Source organism: Cyrtonyx montezumae, unplaced genomic scaffold (genome assembly GCF_038088225.1).
Source record: "Cyrtonyx montezumae isolate F1298 unplaced genomic scaffold, pur_monq_1.0 scaffold_2, whole genome shotgun sequence".
Taxonomy (NCBI): domain Eukaryota; kingdom Metazoa; phylum Chordata; class Aves; order Galliformes; family Odontophoridae; genus Cyrtonyx; species Cyrtonyx montezumae.
In genome coordinates, this window is record NW_027071936.1 from 44,401,290 (window position 1) to 44,422,594 (window position 21,305).

General features: G+C 40.8%; 2 protein-coding genes across 2 annotated transcripts; one reads left to right on the forward strand and one right to left on the reverse strand.

Annotated features, from left to right (window-relative positions):
• Positions 1 to 459: 459 nt before the first annotated feature.
• On the reverse strand, positions 460 to 14,492 carry SPATA18 (spermatogenesis associated 18). The gene is made up of 12 exons (XM_065737027.1): positions 14,406 to 14,492; positions 12,860 to 12,965; positions 12,636 to 12,751; positions 11,917 to 12,035; positions 5,722 to 5,856; positions 4,884 to 5,121; positions 3,774 to 3,932; positions 3,062 to 3,237; positions 2,359 to 2,482; positions 1,901 to 1,960; positions 1,645 to 1,690; positions 460 to 1,175 (listed from the first exon to the last, which is right to left on the reverse strand). The coding sequence occupies exons 1-12, from the start codon at positions 14,490 to 14,492 to the stop codon at positions 1,168 to 1,170; spliced, it is 1,374 nt and encodes a 457-aa protein (XP_065593099.1). The 3' UTR covers positions 460 to 1,167.
• Positions 14,493 to 15,145: 653 nt separating this feature from the next.
• SGCB (sarcoglycan beta) lies at positions 15,146 to 20,673 on the forward strand. The gene is made up of 6 exons (XM_065737028.1): positions 15,146 to 15,225; positions 16,842 to 17,051; positions 17,906 to 18,091; positions 18,191 to 18,382; positions 19,078 to 19,209; positions 20,008 to 20,673. Exons 1-6 carry the CDS (start codon positions 15,202 to 15,204, stop codon positions 20,209 to 20,211), a joined length of 948 nt encoding a protein of 315 aa, XP_065593100.1. The 5' UTR covers positions 15,146 to 15,201; the 3' UTR covers positions 20,212 to 20,673.
• Positions 20,674 to 21,305: the final 632 nt, after the last annotated feature.

Sequence of the window (21,305 nt, forward strand, 5' to 3'; positions counted from 1 at the left end):
TTGGGATATCTAATTATCCTGCTGCCACACAATCTGCACGTGTCTTCTTCATTCATTCAGAGAAACTCTGTGAATAGTCTTTTATGTATGAGATTTCAGTCTGCTCTCACTGGTTCCTAACAGGCCTAATTCCAATGAAAATATATTTGTAGAACAAGAGTACAGCTGATCCATGACTCATTGGGACCAGTGCTAAAGTCAATCTGAAGTCTGTGCCAAAGAGTCTGTGCCAAGGTCTTAAACCACACAAGAAGCAGAGAGAAGGAGCATAAATGTATAAATCTGTACAAGATCTCTGGAAAGGGATCACAGAATTTGTTCATGTAACATAATTTTAAGAACAAAATAATTTCAGAATCAATAAAAATATTTTTGTTCATGCTATTATAGGAACACTAATGAACTGTCATGTTCCAGTGCACAGGGTATTGCAATAGGAGGAAGAAAGCATCTTTTTTTGGATTTTTTTTTCTAGCTGTTTATACATCCAAAAGTGCACAGATAAATCTAGGGGAAGCTGGGAAAGCTGCACACTCATCTGAAAAATCAAATGTTAACCAGAAGGAGACAGTGAACTTGGTAAAATATCAGAATCACTACAACAAATCTTACGTTTCTATGTAAAAACTCAAGACCCCAGACAGTCATTCATGTGGCAAAGGAGATATTCCCAAGGATGTTTGTGAGAATTGCACATCTTGTTTTCTAAAACTGTAAATAAGCACCAGATAATCAAATTGTTTTCAAGTAACAGCTAACATCAACATTCTGTAATATTCACCATTTAAAGATCCTAAAGATCCTATCAAGACAAATGGAAGCATTCAGTATCTAGGGAAACTGTTCTAGATGCAATAATTCTATTTCCATCCATAAGATTACAGCAAGGGTACCTCAGTGCTCTGTAACCCTTGCCAAATTAGTACGATCATATATGGCACACACCTTTTTGTTTTAAGTGGAAAAGCTGAATTAGTGTCTACAGTCATAAATAGAACTTCCATAGTTATAAAAACACACTGAAAAAAAAAACATTATACAGTCCATTCAGAGTGACAACTGCCATTCATATTATTGCAACACTTGAGGTATTCTTTGAGGAGGAAAAGGCACAAACAAAGTTGATGGATCCAGATGCACAGAATCACAGAAACTTGTCCAGTTATCTCAACGTCCTGTTGAAGAAAAATACACATTTCAGCACAATAATTTCTCCCAGATCTCAAAATTGCCTGGACCTCAAGACAAGTTCAAATTCATATTACTTAGAATCCCCCCACATCACACTCCCCTCTTAGCTATCCTCTGGATTTTTAAAAGCATGAAGCCAGACAGCATGCAGATAGATAACTGTATTTGCTGTGATAAGGGGAACAAGCTTTACCTACTACAGACCAGGCCACAGCAAAGGCAAGCAGCAAAAAGGAAGCATGTGACAGTGGTAGGAGCAGAGCAAAAAGTAAGCCATCTTCAAATGCAGAAATTTCAGCCCCTTTACATACAGAGAAAAAGGGCTACTAATTTTAAGAACAAGACTTGGACAAGAGTCAGTGACATTCGATATATTATTTCAACTCTTTGCTCAGTCTTTCAAGGACTTAATGAGAAAATCATGAGTAATTAAGAACCAGTATTCTCACATACTTGGACTTCCACTTCGCCGTGGTGAAGGGCTTCGGCTTCGAGGTAACTGCAAGACAAACAGAAAGGAGAATTCAGGTGTGCCAAAGATCTGTACCCCAAGAAAGGTATCTGGGGACCCATCAGCATCCAGAAAAATTGCATATTTTACTCTCAGTGCAACTCCAGTGGTACATCATCAAATTGAACAAGTTCCTAGTTTTTCTGAGTTTAAAATATCTGATGCTTTTTAGATTACCAACATTTGGCTGGGGCTTACATGAGATAGAAGAGGACTCATGCTATGGCTGCGGCTTTTACTTCTGCTCCTGTGAGACCACTACAAGAGAAGAGATTAGCAAACTTCTTTTAAGAGAGAGTATTTATAAAAGGCAGTCTCTGCAAGCAGACTTGTCATGCTGGGACGAGGTATGGGGACAGTGAGCAAACACAGAAGAACCTTCTACCTAAAAAAAAGGCTCTGTCAACAGTAGCACAACTTTTATTCCATGATAAATGCATTAAAGTAAATTTAACCATTCATCTTAAATACAGAATGAGAATTTAAATCTGGCATTTGATATACACCGCTTCAGTCATATAGGGAACGAACAAGAATTTATCTTTTTAAATTTGAAAAATAGTTTAAATCCAATTACTCTCTTTAAAATGTTGATTTTAATATAGAGTTTAAATCTAACGACTTCTCTTACTACATTCCTCAAGGAAAGTACATACCAGAGCTCCTCTTTTTGTGACTGCTTCTCCCTTCACAATCACAACATCATTTTCCATTAGAGCAGGCCATACATGATAGGCCACCAAGGCAGCTGCGTAATCTGAGTCAACACTACGATGATACCTGTAGTAACACAATGTATAAGACATACCTGCATGTAAGCATAATATGATGCTTCAAGTTATCAAGGCTGAAAAGAAGAACTTAGTATAGCTCATAAGCATCTTGACATTATTTTCATATCACAAAACTAAGTTTTAAGGGAACCCATAAAAGAAATGCATTTGCAAGCCAGTCTTGGTAGAACAGTTCAGATGGCTGCAAGGATATGTTCTTGCATATCTCTCACAAAAGACAAGGCCCTTGGGTCCACTGACAGATTAAATATCTTGAGCAGTTTTGACAGTCTCTGAAAAGATTCATTTAATAAACCCAAGAGACAGAAGTTTATCCAGAAATTTGCTATGCTGCTCATTAAAAAAAATAAGCTATAAATGCTGGTCTATATCCCAGCATCTCTATACCATTACAAACTTTAAAAACATAGGAAATTCACCAAAGACCAGGAACTTTTGTGCCAAATTAGTGTTCATCAATATTAAACCTTTGTATTAATCAGGAAAGAAGTAGACTATGAAGATGGATGTTTTTCCATCTTTGATTTTTCTAACAGGAATCTCATTGAAAATAAGGCATTCTTACTTGGTCTCACTGAAGAGTTCACCATCCATACCCAAGGCAGTATCAAGAGGAGGACTAAGTGTCTGCATTGAAAAAGCCACACGGCATAGCTCTCGAATAAAACTGCTGATCACAACAAAATCAAATTCTGGTGGGAATGAAATCTTTGGGTTGATGTTCATGGAGCGAATTACTTCCTGTAAATAAACACAACTGAGTGATTAGAGCTCATACTACTTTTACTCATGGGAAAGTAAGGAAATCCATCCAAAATATGACTCAGCTTTCTACACTCCAAAATGAGTACTAAAGGCTCTCAGTATTATTATCTTAGATTATTCCAGAAAATATTTGCTTCAGAAAGCCAGAGAAACAGAAATTGAATTACATCATTGACATCAGTCTTAAGAAGGAGGTACAGTTTTTCAGTACAGAACTTAAGAAAAATAATAAAATTCACCTTAAATTTATGCGATTAATACAGTAACACTGTATCTTACCAACACTATTATCCTGACAGAGATATTATAAGCAAATAAAACAAGTGATAACTGGGCCAGACCAATATTATTCTGGAAAATAAACTGCTACAAGACACAAAGTCCGTACAATAAACTTCTCTTCCTGCTCCAGGGTACAGTGCATTTCTAGTTTACACAATGAATTTATTAGAGACTGAAACAGAACATTTATTATCTACTGAAACATCCCTTCCCTGCTGCCCCTGACTTACATTGACACTGGATTGAACATCATACAGATCCTCATGATGAACTATATAATCCAGAACAGCATCTTCAAGTGACTCAGGCCCCGAGTGCCCTATAGATAATGTCTTTCTTACACGCATTTTGAACTGCCTGTAGGCCATCTTTGCTGCTTGGAAAGACTCCTGGAAATATATAGAACATCCAGTTAAATCCAAGAGATTGCGAAGTTAGATTTTTGTCAGTCTGAAAGGATGACTTGAACCCAGTGTTATAGTTTTAAGGCAAAAAGTCAAAACACTGCTGTAGAGGTGATGGCTGAAAATATCCCTCAGCCAGGGGGACTTCTCTGATTAAATCAAGCATGATTTAGTTTTCAAATCAGGATTGAAAAGCACTCCACTTGTATATAGGGTACACAGATGCGCATTTACACACAATGGAAGTACCTTTAAAGACATCAAGAGCAGAATTTAATAATTGCATTTATGTGCTACATAGTCTAACATCTCAAACCACTTGACCACTTGTCTGTTGGGAAGAATGTTTGGTTTGGTGGGTGTGATGACAATTGTGGAAAAACAAACTGCAGTAAGTTCGATGTGCTTGGGATCACACACATTAAACGATGCACTACCTCTCTGACACCAGTTTGTACTATGTGGAGTTTATTAGACAAGAAAATTAAGCAAAGAAAAATGAAAACAAATTTCTTCAGGCTGAGCTCACGGTAAATGTGAGGTATGTAGGTAATTTCAAGGGACTCAATAAAACTAGAAAAACATATAGCTACAGGCAAGAGGGAATCATTATATGAAATATTTCCAGCTCCATATAATGTAATATTTCCAAAAGTACTCATTTAAATGGAGCAGTGATGCTTAGTGCAGGAATCACCTACTTTTCAAGCCATACAGAATTTTCTCATGAGTCCCAACACATCTATTGCAGATCACTGACCCTGATCTAATGCAGAGGACAAGATAGACATGAAAGGACATTAAACTGAGCTTAATGTAAAAGCAGTAGGGAAGGAAAAAGAAAATTAGAAATTTTCTACTTTGTACTTCATAAACACAATGTAATCCAATCCAGTCATAATATTTTATGAAATGAGAAATATTTTCTTTCCTTACCACTGCTGCAGTGTATATTATCCTCTGCACCATCTCCATGTCACTGATGTACGTCCTCAAAATTCTCTCTGCATCAAAGCGATCTTGAGAATAAATGTCCCCAAAGCGAGCAACCAGGAAGGCACGACGTGAAGCATTTGTGCTCCTGGCTCGGCCAGGTGAGCAGCTCCTCAAGGGAAGAGGACTAGGTGACCTGCTCCTGTTGCGTCCTGGGGAACAAGAGCGGCTCTGTGCAATCCTAGGAGAAACATATAAAAAAACCATGCAGTCACTTCAGCACCTGCAGATGCCTTGGCCTAGTGGCAGCTTTACATCAATGTAATTATCATCAGGGATGCTGAAATTTGAAGCCAAAACAATCTCAGAAGTAAAGCTGCAGCTGATTAGTTTAGCATGAAGACATTTGTGTCAGTGTATTTCATGGACTAAATCCTAACTGATAAAATAAAGCAACTTCCAAAACTGTATAAAGCTATTCACTTTGTTCTGGGCAAACACACTTTTAACTACAAAAATTTTTTCTCTTCCAGTTTCACTGAAAAGCTGTGAATAGTCCAATATACAAGAGGACTTACAAACAAAAACAAATCAGTTTTTATTCTGTATAGTTTGTCAATGTATATTTTAAAGCCATCCTCTTTGCTGTAAGCCCAACATAACTGCAAAATTAAAAGTTCAAGCAATAGGAGAAATCAGTTTAAAATGTTTATGATCCTCTGCAGCAAAAGTGCCAAAGTTTAGCTTTTTTAATGCTTCAAATTAATGTAAGGATCCACCTCATGCCACCTAACTTCAACAATTTCTCCGATCTAGTAATTTCTTCAAAAAATGGCCCTACCTGCTCTGCAAAACAGACTTTTGGGCATCCAGGATGGAAAGCTCATCCCGCAACATTTCAATCTGCTGTTCATAGTCATTCAGACGATCTAACCTCCTCAGAGAGTCCTCCTCTTGGGCACGGGAAGCCTTCAGACTTAACCACATAGAATAAAGTCAGTCATGAGATGCCCTTCTACCACCAGTGCTAACCCATCTATCAATTAATCCTTATCAAACAAGAACAGAACAGGAGACTCCTTGTGCTGAAATACAATAAAGGTAAAAAGACAATACTCTTCAGTATACTTCAAAGTGTAAAGGTGCCCTGTGGTAGGAGACTGGACACACTGCATTGCATTACAGGAGAGATGATTGGTTAACTTCTGGTGTCCTTCAACTACCATAGATTATGAGATAAAAAAAACAAAAACCACTGGTTTCTGCCTCATGTTCTGACTCTTGATCTAGAGTCAGAACTAGTAGGAAAGAAACCTGAGCTGGCTGTTACTTTCTCACATCAGGTCTTCAGGTATTTTTCTTTGACTATTTTGGTCAGAAGACACCACTAATGATGTTATCTGAATAATATCAGAAGTAAATGATTTTCTCCTGCTCTTGACACGGCCCCCACCCCCCCCCCCCAAAAAAAAAAAAAAAGTATTTCTCAAACATCAGCACATTTAACTTCTTTCGTTTACTCTTACGTTAGGTAAGAGTATGTAAGAGTAGGTATGTTGGGGTGTTAGGAAGCACCCCAACACATCCACTTCCCCTCCTAGCACACATATTACCACTGCTTTCCTCTTTCTAGAAGAATACCAATGCTTTCTATTCAAAGGAGAACACAACAGACTAAAGTCAGTGGCAATACCAGTTTCATTTACTTTCATAACTTCCACTTTTCAGCGCAAGTCACAAACAAAAGAAAAGCTACCACTGAAGATGAGTGTTTCTTTTTAAGGATAAGAAAATACTCAAAAGAAAAAAGAAACACTTTAAGACAGACACATTTACAGACTAACAGCGTTGGCTTTTGTAAGCCTCAACCCTAATTCCTCCCATGCTAATTAAATCTGTATTCCCATGCTAAGCCTCAACCCTAATTCCTCCCATGCTAATTAAATCTAAAAAAACAAGTACTCTGAGTTTTCCCTCTTTTATTATTCACTCAATTTACTGCTAAATGTTGAAATTAAGAGAATTATGTTTGCTACAGACAAAGAGATGCAGATACTTCAAAAAAGAAAAATGGGAACACACAGGAAAGTGTAGTTCTGAGAAGAATCAGAACTGTTTGGATAACAGCATCTCACTGCTAACCTCCAGTTTAAAAGAATTCAATAGTGACGAGGACCCCCCCAGTTCCACCACTCCTTTAATTAAGCTTCACTCACACAGAAATTCAAGTCAAGAACAACTCTGCTTGCATCTTTTTTCACAAACTCATTTTTCCTCTACTTTTTTAAGAGTCCTCTCTAACAGAGAAAATACAACCTCCTAAAATCACTGATTTAAGGTACCATATTGAATGTTAATAATTACTATCACATTTGTCAAAATTTATTTCTGCTAACCTATATAATAAGTCCTCCATAAAGCAGATGAAGACAGAAAAGTTCTCACGACCTTATTTTCTTCAGCAAGTTGTCTGGTTTCTCTCAGTTTGACTATGCCTTGGCAAAACTCTAAACATCCTAGGAGTGAATTTCCTCTTATAATAGTACTAGTAAGATTTTGTTCAGACTGTTTATAATAACAGGCTCTAGTACACACTATATTTTGCTTCAGGGGAGACCTTGTAAACTTTCAATTATTTTTAAATATTGATTACTATTAAAAAAAAAGCTATTATTGTTCATAAGTCTGCAGGAAGAAAAAAAAGCTAATTTATTTTATAACAAATATCCCAATATAACAGAAACTTACACTGGATCTACAAGTTAATCATATTGAGGCTGGAACACATTTGCTCTAACAACCCAGGAGACCGAGATGTCTGTCAAAAAATGATTTAAGTATACAAAACAGACTCCAGACATGACAAACGAGATCAACCACTGCTCCAAAAATAAATAAATAAATAAGAGTTAAAAGCAAAGATCAGTCCTGGCAAACTGCTATTTCAGTAAGATAGATAAATAGATAGAGACAGATAAATAGATAAAAATAAACAGATAAATAGATAAATAAACCTGCCCTAGGTGTCACAGGCAGGTGAATACTGCTACGCAGCTAAAAAGGTTATAGCTTTCATAGAATCATCTGAGTTGGAAGGGACCCTTAAAGATCATCAAGTCCAACTCCCCTGTGATTTTGAAAAGCTGTTTCAAAGAACACAGAAAATTGCTTCAGCCAGAAGTTCAGAACCCAGGCAGGAGACACAAAGATAGAACTGCCAACTAAACTGAGAGTGAACACAAACAATAAACACATGGAGATTCCAGAAGTCCCAAATTCACAAAAAGACAGGAATGTTTTATTCTCTGTCATAAGTGCAAACATCAACATGAATTTCTATGCAGTCCATATTAAGATTTACACATAGACTTTGTGAGAGGCTTTGTTCTCAACTAATTGCTTTTATCTGAAAAACAGTGCTCAGGCTTTATCTAAGAATTAAAATATTAATATGAGCTACTTTTCAGACAAAAAATAAATAAAAAGAAAAGAAAAAAAAACATTTTATGGGAATATGAGTCTATATGAGTCTACCTTTCATATATCCATTCAAAAAGTTAAAGTCTGAAGTGATGAACATCTACCAGGGAAAGACTACAGATGAAATCCATTGATTGGCATTATTCCAGAAGCAATGATAGGCATTCATAATCTCAACTATTCTTTCATATTCTTTTCTGACAATACAGACATTAAAAATTGTTATATTCTGTAACAATGAAGAATTATAACTGCTTCTGAATGTTAGATCTAGCCACAAAAGAAAATTAGTTTTAAAGGCTACTCTACTGAAAAGAAAAGGGAAGACCTCCCAGCTGCACTACTACCAATCCAGGTTAACTCTCCAGATGTGACCAAAAAACATAGGAACTCAAAAATTTTATAAAGCAGAGATGGCAACATTACTAATACCCATGTCCATTTCTGTGCTGACAGGCAAAAGGATTTGGAAAACAATTCGAATGAAAAAGCCTTATAAATATATTTACCTTAAGGCAGAGAGACTCTAGCCTAAAAAGAAAATGATATAAGTTCAGTGAGAGTAAAGGTTCTTCTCACTTGGACTGATCTGTGCTAATTCTTCCTAGATAGCAGAGAAAAAAAAGCTCCAGGATGTCAAGGAGGTAGACATGTTTTTCTCTATAGCATAGGACAGTGTAGTAGAATAAACAGAATCCACTCAGGTAGAAGACAGACAGTCTTTGCATACTGGCTTTCTGCCACAAATGCTGCAAGATTAGATTTTTCTTACGCTGTTCTTAGCTGAATAATTTCATCTGCTGTTGTCAAAAGAGCAGTGGCTGATTTGGTCTTTGTGTCTTCAAGAACCAACTGGGTTTGTGCCAGACTGCAAGAAAAATTAATCTTCATGGCAAATACAGAGATTCCACCAGAGAATTTAATATGACTGTTTCAGCAGACAAAATCTGTAACAATTTAACATATGAAAACCATCACAGTGAGCTTCGTACAGGCTATCAGCACACAAAACAGTTCATAAAGGTCATACCTGACTAAGCAATAACAGAATTATTTTGCAACAACTCATATTTTTTTCATTAAGGCACAACCAGCTTCTTCATCTATTCCAACGATTTATAGTGCTCAGAGTGACTTCACTGTCTGTAAATGAGGGACATGAATTCTCTTCCTTTTGCATCTGTCCCCTGCCTATCAATAACGACACAATAATGACTCTTGCACCATTCATCCTGACAGGATGAAAACAAAACTTCACTCCTGCCTGAAGTACCTAGAATTACCCCTTATGAACTCTCTGCCTTCCAGAGTCCTGCCTTTGCAAACCACAGTCAGTCTCACTCTAACCTGACTGCACAAAGAAATGCAACCCACAAAGCTGTGAAGAATCTTTGCCACTGACTTGCCACTTAAGGAACAAGCCTAAACCTGCCCTGTTTTGTACTGCAAACTGCCACACACTCCATCTCCAGTAGTGATTATGTTTCCTTGTATTTCTCAACTTGACCATCCAGCACTTCTCCCCAGTTCAGCAAATCCTGTCTATCCACACAGGAGCATAGGATGAAGTGTCTCACACTTAAAATCAACCTTTACATATACAGAACTTCATAAATACATAGAACCACAGAATAGCTGAGGTTGGCTGGGAGCTCTGGAGCTGGTCTGGCCCAAGCCATGCTAAGTAAGGACAAAAGAGCATGCTGCCCTTTTGAAGATCTCCAAGGAGACCACAGTACTGCTCAATCACCTCCACAGTGAAAAAAAGTGCTTTCTGATGTTCAGAGGGAATCCTTTCTGTTTCAGTTTGTGCCCACTGCCTCTTGTCTCCTCCTCTAGCACTGGAGACAACTGAGAAGAAACTGAGTCCATTTTCTTTACACTCTCTCCTCAGGTATTCACATACATTTGCAGGATCCACTAATCATAGAATTAAGTCAAGCTCCAAACCCCTGCCATGGGCAGGGTTGCCTCCCATCAGATCATGCTGCCCAGGACCCCATCCAACTTGGTCTCAAATGCCTCCAGGGACAGGACATTCACAGCTTTTCTGGACAGCCTGTGCCAGTGCTTCACCACTCTGATTTCCCACAGCTCTTGCCAATAGTTAGAAATATCAGCAGATGATAACTCCCTAGCTTATTAAATCTTTCAGGCTGGAATTATTTTTGAAAGATTACCTAATTCTGGCAAATCTGTTAGACAAGGGGATTGAGTGCAACCTCAGTAAGTTTGCAGATGACACCAAGTTGGGAGGAAACATGGATCTGCCTGAGGGTAGGAAGGCCCAACAGAAGGATTGGCTGAGGCCAATAGGATGAAGTTCAGCAAGACCAAAAGCTGGGTCACAACAACCCCATGCAATGCTACAACCTTGGGGCTGAGCAGTTGGGAAACTGAGCAGAAGGATCAGTGTGTGCTGATCCGACAGCCAGCTAAACATGAGCAGTGTGCCCAGGTGCCCAAGGAGGCGAATGGCATCCTGACTTGTATCAGAAATAGTGCAGCCAGCAGGAGCAGAGGAGTGATCACTCCTCTCTATTCAGTACTGCTGAGGCCACACTTCAAGAACTGTGTTTAGTTTTGGGTCCCTTGCTACAGGAAACACAATGAGGCCCTGGAGTGCATTCAGAAAATGGCAAGGAAGCTGTGAGGGGTCTGGAGCACAAGCCTTATGGGGAGCAGCTGAGGGAACTGGGATTGTTTAGACTGCAGGAGGCCCAGGGGAGACTTGAGCTCCCTACAACAATCTTAATAGAGGTTGCGGTGAGGTGAGGGCTGGCCTCTTCTCCCAGGTAGCAGTCACAAGATGAGATAACAGACATAATGGCCTTAAGTTGTGCCAGGGGAGGTTCAGGTTGAATAGTAAGAAAAATTTCTTCTCTGAAAGAGCAGTAATGCATTGGAACAGGCTGCTTGGGGAGGTCGTAGAGTTGCCATCCCTGGAGGTTTTCAAGAAAGACACAGATGTGGCACTGAGGGACTTGGCTTAGTGAGCATACAGTGATGGGTGAATAGTTGGACTAGATAATTTAGAGGCCTCTTTCAATCTTAATGATTCTATGAAATGTGAAAACAAAATAACCTTTCAGATCTTATGGAGTCCTTCTCTGTCTCACCTTTTCACTTCTGACAATACATAATGCATAGACCACTAGTCTTTTTTTGTTGCCTTATCTTCTTTTCTAGGGGATGCACAGATCTTTAACTCAGAGGTGACTGAGAGACTTCTCTGATAGTCAAAAATCAAAATGCCTGCATTTATCCAAGTTCCAGATAGTAATATGAAAGTAGGGGGAATCTGCCAGATTAGGACACATGATGAAATATTCTTTCTACTGAACCACTGTCTCAAATCTAGCTTACACAGTTTGCAGTTCTGAGAACTTGAAATTCCTGGGATTTCTTAATAGAAGCATTAACTTATACCCTTTTTTGCATCGACAAAATGATCAGTGATTCTGTGATCCTATGATTGTGAACATCCAATTTTCCCTCACACTAACAGAATACATCAGAAAATGTCTGTCACTTGAAGTGACCCTAATTCCCCTACTCTTGATGCACGCGGTCAAGCTCCAGACGAGTTGAAGTCAGTTCCTCCTGCAGCTCCTCCAGCTGAAAAGTCTGACTGGTGGCCAGCTGCCTCAATTGCCTCTCTTTCTCAATTGAGCCCTACAGTGAAACAAAATAGCACACTCTATCAACATTTAACCTTACAGAATCCTTCCACAACATAGCATAGCATTTTTAGCATGCACATTTCTAAATATTTCAGTACAGACCATTTTAAGGTAATTGAAAATAAAGTGTTATGACTGACTATGCCATCAACAAGTACAGTTTTTGTGAATTCATGCATGCAGAATAACAGAAAAAGTTACTATAAGTCATTTAATAACATAATTTTTATTTTATTTATTTATTTATTGTCAGAATCCTACTCCTGCAACACACCAGAGTCTGAGGGACGTTCTAAGGACAAACGAAAAGGAAAGCTATACAAAGCCATAGCTTCTCTTAAGAAGCAAACTCCTCCATACTGTCATTTATTACAAAACAGCGCAAGCTCTAGAGACCCAGAAGTAGCTGCAGTGACCTCTCTGATTTACCTTTCAAAACAAATGAAAGATGAGACAGATAAAAAGTACAGTTGTCACCATGAGCAACCAACAACATATCTCATTAAGCAAAACGAGGGAGGGAGGCTATTATTAATATGAAGTGATCAAATTTACACTATACAATTCCCTTAAAAATAAATTTCCTACCTACCTGATTGAAGGAGAGGCCAGTGTCCATGAGCCTTCCTGAAGTAGCATGGGAAAACCAAGTCCCTAACCAGGGCAAAAGACGAGTTTTTATTGTTTCTACTCCTGCATAATGCCCACCTAGGAAAACAGAAGCAGGAGGAAACTGTGAGACACTTACAGGGAGACAGAGCTTAAAAAGACAGCACATGTGAAGTGTGTTAGTAGTAAGGCAAGGCACTGATTTACCTTCTCGAGATGTTTCATTGAGGATTGTGAAGAGCTGCCCTTGAATCACAGAGTTCATTTCTATTAATTCACAACACTGGTTCAGATTTTGATCGCAGGAATTGATCTGTAAATTAATGTGTATTAATAGGTCTATCTGGAATTTCTTGCATAGAATGATTCCTATTGTGATCATGACATTAAAGGGTTGACTTTTTATGTAGTTGGGGTTTTTTTTATTACATTTCCATATTTTTTTATATTATTGTACCCCTCAGAATACTCATCTGTAAAATGACCATGCTGTTAATAAGCTCACAGGCTATATATTAGGATCCTACTGTCCCACTAAATAACCGACTCTTTTCCCCCCCTAACAAACAAGCTAAATAAAAGAATATAAAGATGTGTTAAAATCGTTTAACAGAGTTCTTTATATAGTATAATAGGAGACTGACAGATGAGTAAAGAGTACATGAAAGTATGATTTTCTGTATTATCTGAAATAACACAAAGGACTTTCTTTTTTTTTTTTTTTAACTTTATCAACATCCAAAAGGGCACTCTGCAGTTTTCCCTGATTTAAGAATTATCAGCTGAAACAAGTAATACTCAAGGCTGGGCAAATCCCAGCATTAGGCTTAGGAAACAACAGAACAGCAGAACTATGTACATAACTTCCAACAAATACAATTCACAAAAGGAAATGATGGAGCTCAACTCTTCAGGACACTTCTGCATCTGACAGGAAAAAAAAAAACAAACATGTCCTTTGTACCCCCTTCCTTCATCTTTATTTGTAACACGGGTATCATCTTCACCTTGCATAGCCCACCAGGTCTTTACGCCTCAATGGCTCCGTGTAGTTTGTAGGGGCTTTAAAAACAGGAACAGCCCTCACCCATGCAGAGCCACCTCACACTTGATTGCTGCAGCACGCTTTTCTCTATCCTCAAGGAGCACAGTCTCACCCTTCACCACCGCAAATTGCATTTTTCCAGCTCATTACACCGACACGACACCCATGGTGCTCCCATCTGCCAGCTCCTTTCCTCCCAGCAGAGGTGAACTCTCCATCTCCAGGATCTGCTGACTACCCTCACACACCTCCTGCACTGATGATCAGCCCTGCAGCCTGCTGCCAGCTCCCACGTGCAAGATCTAAGGTGAGTGTTCCTGTTCCTCCTGGTGCTCCACTAAACCTTTTCCAGCCTCCCTCAAAGTACTCCTAAGGATTGCACTTGGCCGAGAACCCAGCAGGAAGGCTGATGGGCACTGCAATCCTGCACACTACGAGGTGTGTACGAGAGGACCGCACCTCCGCTCAAGAGCTTCACCCACCGATGATAGCACACAGGGCGAGGGCAATTGCAGCGGCCATCGTCTCAGCTGAGGCTATTTAGAGTTTCCAAGCCTCGGTCCCCTCTGCTGCCTCACCTTCCCCATGTAACCCCCTCTTGGATCCCCGCGGCACAAAGCACCGCGGGCTCCGGGCAACCGCCGCCTCCTGCAGCCCTACGGCTCCCGGGGAGAGGCGGCCGAGGCGCGGGACCGCGGCTCTCCGCACCTCGTAGTCCCGGGACCAGCTCTCCAGCTTCTCCTGCAGCAGCCGGCAGCTCCCGGCGCTGGCCAGTCTTCTCAAGCTGTCAGCCATGGCTCGCTGGCAGCTCGCCCACGGGTGGGGCCCGGGTTGAGACAGGCTGCACGGGTCGGGTCGGGTCGGGTCGGGTCGGGTCGGGTCGCGTTGTCCCGTCCCGTCCCCCCGGGAGCCCTCCGCACAGGAGGAACCAGCGTCACCCGCCCAGGCTCCCGGCTGTGGGCGGTGCCGCTTCCCCCGCCGCCTTTATAGCCGCGATTATAACGTGGCGGCGGTGCCAGGGCGACGCAGGCAGGGCGCGCCCCGCTGATGGCAACGCGGCAGCGAACGCCCCGCGGTCCCGTCGCCCACCCCACCCCACCCCGGGACCGCCCGGCCCGGCCCGGCTCTGCCCAGCGGGGCGGGCAGTGCAAGGGCACACGACGCAACCGCCAGGGGGTGCCATAACACTTCGCTGCTGCCTGCACGCTGCTAGCGGCCGCCCCGCGGGTCCGGGGTCGAGGAGGAGGAGGAGGAGCGAGAGGAGGAGGTGCCGACAGAGCAGGGGTGCGTGTGTCGCTGTGCTTTCCAGGCCCAAGACCTCGTTTTCATTTCCAAGCGTGCACATAAATAAATAAATAAATAACTCTCTCTATATATGTATCCCTTTGGCTAAGCGCGCAGAAATCCGCGAGCTGTTCGCGGGGGCCGTTCTCGGGCAGCCCCGCCGCTTCGCTCCGGCAGGGGGAGCGCGGAGCTGCCGCAGCCTCGGAGGCACCCGAGGAAGATGGCGGCGGCCGCCTCCGAGCAGGTCTGTGCCGCGGGGAGCGGGGCCGTGCGGCCGCGGGGAACGGGCGGGGGAGCGCCGCTGTCGCGGTGTGGGGTCGGGCTGAGCTCGGGACGGGCTCGCGGAGCGCGTCCCCCTCCGAGAAGCTGTGGCCGGAGGGAGGCTGGCCGTGTGCCGCCGTCTCGACGGTGGCCCCGTGAGAGGGCATGGAGGGGAAGGGGAAGCGAGTAGGGAGTTGTGCGTTTTGGGTGTTCGGACGCGTTGGCACGGAGCCGCTGGGTGAGGGAGCAGCCCCGTTAGCCGGGAGGTATAAATAGAGCTGTGTCTGAGTCACGGCGCTCAGCTCGGCTGCTTTCGGTGCCTCGGGCTCACAGCTCGCGTCCAGCGCCTTCTCGGTACCGTGGGCACCGGAGGAACACAGATGACGTGTTCACCCGTTACATCTGTAGGTCCGTGTGCTGTGCGCGGACGGCTTCAGCTGAACACGCCTAGCGCCGTCAGAAGATCGAACCCCTTTGAAGGGTTGGACCCCTACACTGCAACCTGCTCCGTTCAGGAGGGGTAGAACAAGGCAGTGCGCAGAGCTGTGAAAATAGCCGGGAAAATCTAGCTTTCTTTCCTTATTAAAGGAAAAAAAACCCTCTGGGCAGCCTGTGCCAGTCTTCTGTCACCCTCGCTGTGAATAAGTTCCCATGCACAATTGTGCAGAACTTCTTATGTATCAGTTTGTGGCCATTTCCCCTCATCCTGTTGCCACACAGTGCTGAGAAGAGTCCGGCCTCATCCCTCTGCCTTAGATATTTATAGATGTGGATCAGATCCCCCCTGAGTTTTCTTTTTTCAAGGCTGAACAGACCCAGGTCTCTCAGCCTTTCCTCATAAGGGAGGTGTTCCACATCCTTTATCATCTTTGTAGTCCACTGGACTCTTTCGAGGAGATAGATCCCTGTCTTTTTTGTACCAGGGAGCCCAGAACTGGACACAGTGCATTGATATGCATGAATGTGACTGTTTGCAGGGATACACCTTGTGATCAGTCACTGCAAACCAGTAAGTTGCAGCCAGCCAGCCAGGCCACTTCCCCCTGACAGGTTGGAAGCATTGCAGTATTTACGCCATGCAAGTAATGGAAGATGAATGCAAACCTTGTGCTAGCAAAGTAACTTAAAAGCTATGCCCACCACACTCCTTCCTGCATTTCTGATAAACCCACAGATACCCTTCTGCATTAGCCTGGAGGGAGCTAAAGTCTTCTGTACGTGGCCTGAAGGATTGTATTGACTCTTTCCTAAGGCATAACAGAGCTTCGTGGGTTCTTTATGTGGTTATCTTTTTGTTTTGTTGTGTTGTTTGTCGCTTTTTTAACTTCTGCAGGGTCATAATTCCTAACGATAAAAGTGAGATATAACAACAGTATATAAACAGTCTGAAAACACATGCTTTTTAATTCTAGTCTAGAGGAAGCTGGCAGTGTCTGTATACTGTAAGTACGGAGTGGCAAACTGTAATATAACATGATACGGGGTGGAACGTAAAATATTCCACTGATCTATTGTGCATTTTTTTGCATACATACATGTGTATCACTTTGTTGGATGTATACATACCTCACAATAGGTAACCTGTGCTTTGTATCATAGCAAAGTTCCAATGGGCCAGTGAAGAAATCTATGCGTGAGAAGGCTGTAGAGCGCAGGAATGTCAATAAGGAGCACAACAGTAACTTTAAAGCTGGATACATTCCAATTGATGAAGACCGACTCCATAAGACAGGCTTACGTGGCAGGAAAGGCAACTTGGCCATCTGTGTGATTGTTCTTCTTTTTATTTTGGCTGTCATCAATCTGATTGTGAGTATAATACTTAGGCTGTAAGCAGTGTTAGGATGTATTTTGTTTTGACTGTTTATTAGAGAAAGAAAACTTACTCCAGTATGGCTTAGAAGGACTTAAAAAGTACTGAAGGAGACTTCTAATTTCTTTCCTCACCTTTTCGCTCCTTTGTACTCTGAGCAGGATTAGACAGGAAAATCCTAACAGTTCAGTCATCACTATTTCACTGTCATGGTCCCAGCAATGAACCCACGGGAGCAGGAGTCTAGATGCTCTCTCTGCCTTCCCCAAAGATCACAACAGAAAATACACAAAATGTTATTAGTGAAGTTTAAATGTATCCAGAATACACTGTGAAGCTAGGAACATTGTATGTGTAATATTGCAGCAGCAGGCAAGAATTCAGAATCAATCAGCTGCTGCACTTCAAACTTTCAGTGTTGTAACCATCACCTTTTTATTTCTTGATCGATGAAAAGCAGTGGTTTAGTTTTTCACAGTGAGATGTGCACACTTTCTTACAAATGAAAAGCATGCCCTAATTTGAGATACTTCGTTTAAGAATTTTGTTTAGCTTATGATACCATGGTTACCATCAAGAAAAAATATTTAATGATTCTCAAATTTCAAATATTTATATGTATATATTCATAAATATTTTAGTTACCATTTCAGAGGAGTCTAAAAATCATGGAAAATGCTCTTCTTCCAATAGGAATTGCACACGCTAAATTAAGTTCACACTGAAAGCTCCCTTAAGCATTAGTAATAGCATTAATAATTACTTCAGAAAAACACCTAATTCATGCTGTACTTTTTATGGGACGCTCCAAACGATCAAAGCCATCTCTGACAACGTGTGTTTCCCTCAGATTACACTTGTTATCTGGGCAGTGATCCGAATCGGTCCCAATGGTTGTGACAGCATGGAGTTCCACGAGAGTGGCTTACTGCGGTTTAAGCAAGTTTCTGACATGGGCGTGATACACCCGCTGTATAAAAGCACTGTAGGAGGCAGACGGAATGAAGATTTGGTGATCACTGGAAATAATCAGCCTGTAAGTTGTGTCATGAATTGAAAGCTTGGAATTACACTCGCATTATTAATAAATGTAATGTTTGAGTCGTCATTAACTTGAATACTCTTGCTTCTGAAGATTGTATTTCAGCAAGGATCAACCAAGCTTAGTGTGGAAAAAGACAAGACTTCCATCACCAGTGATATTGGCATGGAGTTTGTTGACCCACGGACACAAAATACCCTGTTCAGCACAGACTATGAAACTCATGAGTTCCATCTGCCAAATGGAGTTAAAATCTTAAATGTACAAAAGGCCTCTACGGAGAGGGTATGTCTTCTTCTAAAAAATTAACTTCTTTAACTACTCTTTGTAAAATCTAATTACAGAATTGCCATAGCTGGAGAATATGGAAGTTTACTAACTTCATCTTTTGCCTTTCATGTTTAGAAATTTGACCAAATGTGGCTAAAAATAGCAGCTCTGAAAACCAAACTCACCCTAAAAATTAGAATAGAAATTAAAATCGACATTATTAAGTGAGTGCAACATCTGGAATACCACCTCCATTATCAATTAAAACAACATTAAGACTAACAATTAAAAAGTATGCAGCACAGAGAAAAATAACAAGTAGAATTTTAAATTAAAATGTAGGAGGAGCAGGTTAAATAAGAACAGAGGAATAATTTTACATAATCACTCCTTATAAGGAGGGCTGAATTTGCTCACAGTGTTGATTTTGTATCTCATGAAACTGTTACATGAATTAGTTTGTCTGTGTATTGCAATAAAAATACTTCACATACCTTCCAAAATTAAGTAAGCCATGTTTGTAAGTGTAAATGTAGAAAATAACAAATGGGCAAAGTCTTCATAGCCATAATGGGAGAAGGGCACAAAACACATTTAAGGTTTTGATTAAATTACTGAGCAATGTTTTTAAGGTCGCTAAAGTTACTCAGGTGAACACAAGTGGCACATTTTCATTGACCTCTAACGTTTATGTTTGTTCACCTTTTTAGATTACTAGCAATGCAACCAGTGACCTAAACATAAAGGTTGATGGCCGTGCTATTGTCCGTGGAAATGAAGGCGTTTTCATCACAGGCAAGACCATTGAGTTTCGAATGGGGGGTAACATGGAACTTAAAGCAGTAAGTATTTCACAACAGCATTTTTTTAATGTCTCTGTTTCAAGCTCAAGCTGATAGTAAACTCTTTTAGCTTTGTACCGATTCAGATTTTATATAAAATAGTCATTCTTAAAAGTTTAGTTGCATATTTCTAATTGGATTTTTTAAAGTTAGTTATTATTTTGCTTTTAATCTGTGGTTTAGTGGTGTTCAGGTAACACTGATTTAATACTACAAGACACTAAAATCCCATAAAGCAGTTCAAGTAAGCTGTAGTTTTTTTGCACTGATATGAATACCAAAGGGAATGCATATTCTCTTCCTGAGGCTTTATTGTGGACAACCTGTGACAGAGGAGCAGTCTAAAATTAGGAGTGCTACCTTCCTGCACTGTCACAGCAAGGCTCACCACATCCATCTAAGCTTTTAGGAGATTGTTAAGGTTGCAGAGCACATAGAATGTTGGAAAAGGTTAAAGGAGGGGGCAAATACACTTTTATTTTAAGTGTGAATCAATTTCATGTATGAATTCTAACAGTTTCACTTATTTTTAAATTCACTGCTTTTAATAATAGGTCTGTGAAGTGAAGAACTGTCCACCGTATTACCACTGCTTTCTCAATATTGATCTGCCACTGGAATAGCAAAGTACAGTGGCATAAACTGATTGGTGTTATTTACAGACTCAATTAATGAAACCTTCTTAAATGTTATCTTATAATCTGCAGATTTCTACAACCTTCCTGACAAGGTAATTTATTGTTAAACTAGCTGTCCTTCCTAAAAACTGTCTTTTTTTTTTTCCTTCCTTCTTAAAAGGAAAACAGCATTATCCTGAATGGAACTGTGATGGTCAGCCCATCACGACTGCCAAGCTCTTCCTATGGGGAGCAGTTCAACAACGGCAACTGGCTGCGATTCAAGCTCTGTATGTGTGCAGATGGAACGCTGTTCAAGGTGCAAGTGACAGGTCATAACATGGGTTGCCAGACCTCTGTCAACCCGTGTGGAGCCACACACTAAAACACAGAGCACTACCAGAACAGTTCTCTTACGTGTATTTGTATGAAGTAACTGCATGCCTTCAAGGATTTCTGTTTCTACAAGAGTTTATACTAACAATTATTTCATAATATTTTTAAGCACAGGCTGTTACATTCAGCAGTTTAATGTCATCGTCGTGCTAGCCATAATAGTGGCACTGATTTTGTAAGCTTTCAGTTTATGCGCATACTGAAATACCTTCCTGAACTGGGATCAGTAGAATACATTTGAAGAACTGAAACAGGACTGTAAGCAGCGGTGTCTAAGGTCAGGTCTCTTTTTTTTTTTCCCCTGTGAATATCAGAATTGTCAGTATTCAGTTCTGAAGTTAAACTGAAGTCTGCAATTCTTTGTGTGATGGTATTGAATCCCATGACAGCCGAGTAACTACAGGTATACCTGAATTTGTCAGCAGTGAAATTGTGTCTGTGGTGAGCTGAGGCCTTATAAACATTTATCTTCTGTAGCTTAGAACTGCTTTTGTTGAGGGACAGTGTTCTATGCTAAGAAGAGATCAGCTCATTATCCTCATCCTTCCCCCATGTACTTCTGTTTGAAACAGGTTTGCTGTGTGTTTTGTTTTACAGTAGCATCAAGTAATCTTAATAGAGGAGCTCACAACAGTGACTTGGCAAGTCACTTTTTGACAAGTTTTTTTTAGATAAGCACACACTTATCTTCCTAAAAGTTGTGCAGAAGTTAAATGTTAACTTCAGAATTGAGCATTTGTTGCGGGAATATAAATCACCTACCTTTGTTTTATAGCTCTCAAAGTACACTGAACTCCAAAAAAGGCAAGTCAGCTCCTGCTGCCACTGGATTATGGGAAAGTACTAACACACTTCAATGTGTTTTGCATACTGCCTTCATGAACTTCATAGTTTTACTACAGTTAATATGTATTAATCATGCTGAAAACATGCACGTTTGTGGCACTAAACAGTTCCCAATGGGGATGTTTCACCTGAGGAAATAACACTGATACATTTTCAGAACTTGCACTCGCTTGATAATGGCACAGTTTGTCACTTTATTTACACACATATAGATACAAATATATGTACATTTTATAA

Coding starts and splice junctions, on each gene's coding strand:
- SPATA18 (XM_065737027.1), bottom strand. CDS start 14,492: ATGGCTGACAGCTTGAGAAGACTGGCCAGCGCCGGGAGCTGCCGGCTG. Junction 12,966..14,405: donor GCTGGTCCCGGGACTACGAG/GTGCGGAGAGCC, acceptor ATTAATTTACAG/ATCAATTCCTGCGATCAAAA. Junction 5,122..5,721: donor AAGTCTGTTTTGCAGAGCAG/GTAGGGCCATTT, acceptor TGTTTCTCCTAG/GATTGCACAGAGCCGCTCTT.
- SGCB (XM_065737028.1), top strand. CDS start 15,202: ATGGCGGCGGCCGCCTCCGAGCAG. Junction 15,226..16,841: donor CGGCGGCCGCCTCCGAGCAG/GTCTGTGCCGCG, acceptor TTTGTATCATAG/CAAAGTTCCAATGGGCCAGT. Junction 17,052..17,905: donor TGGCTGTCATCAATCTGATT/GTGAGTATAATA, acceptor TGTTTCCCTCAG/ATTACACTTGTTATCTGGGC.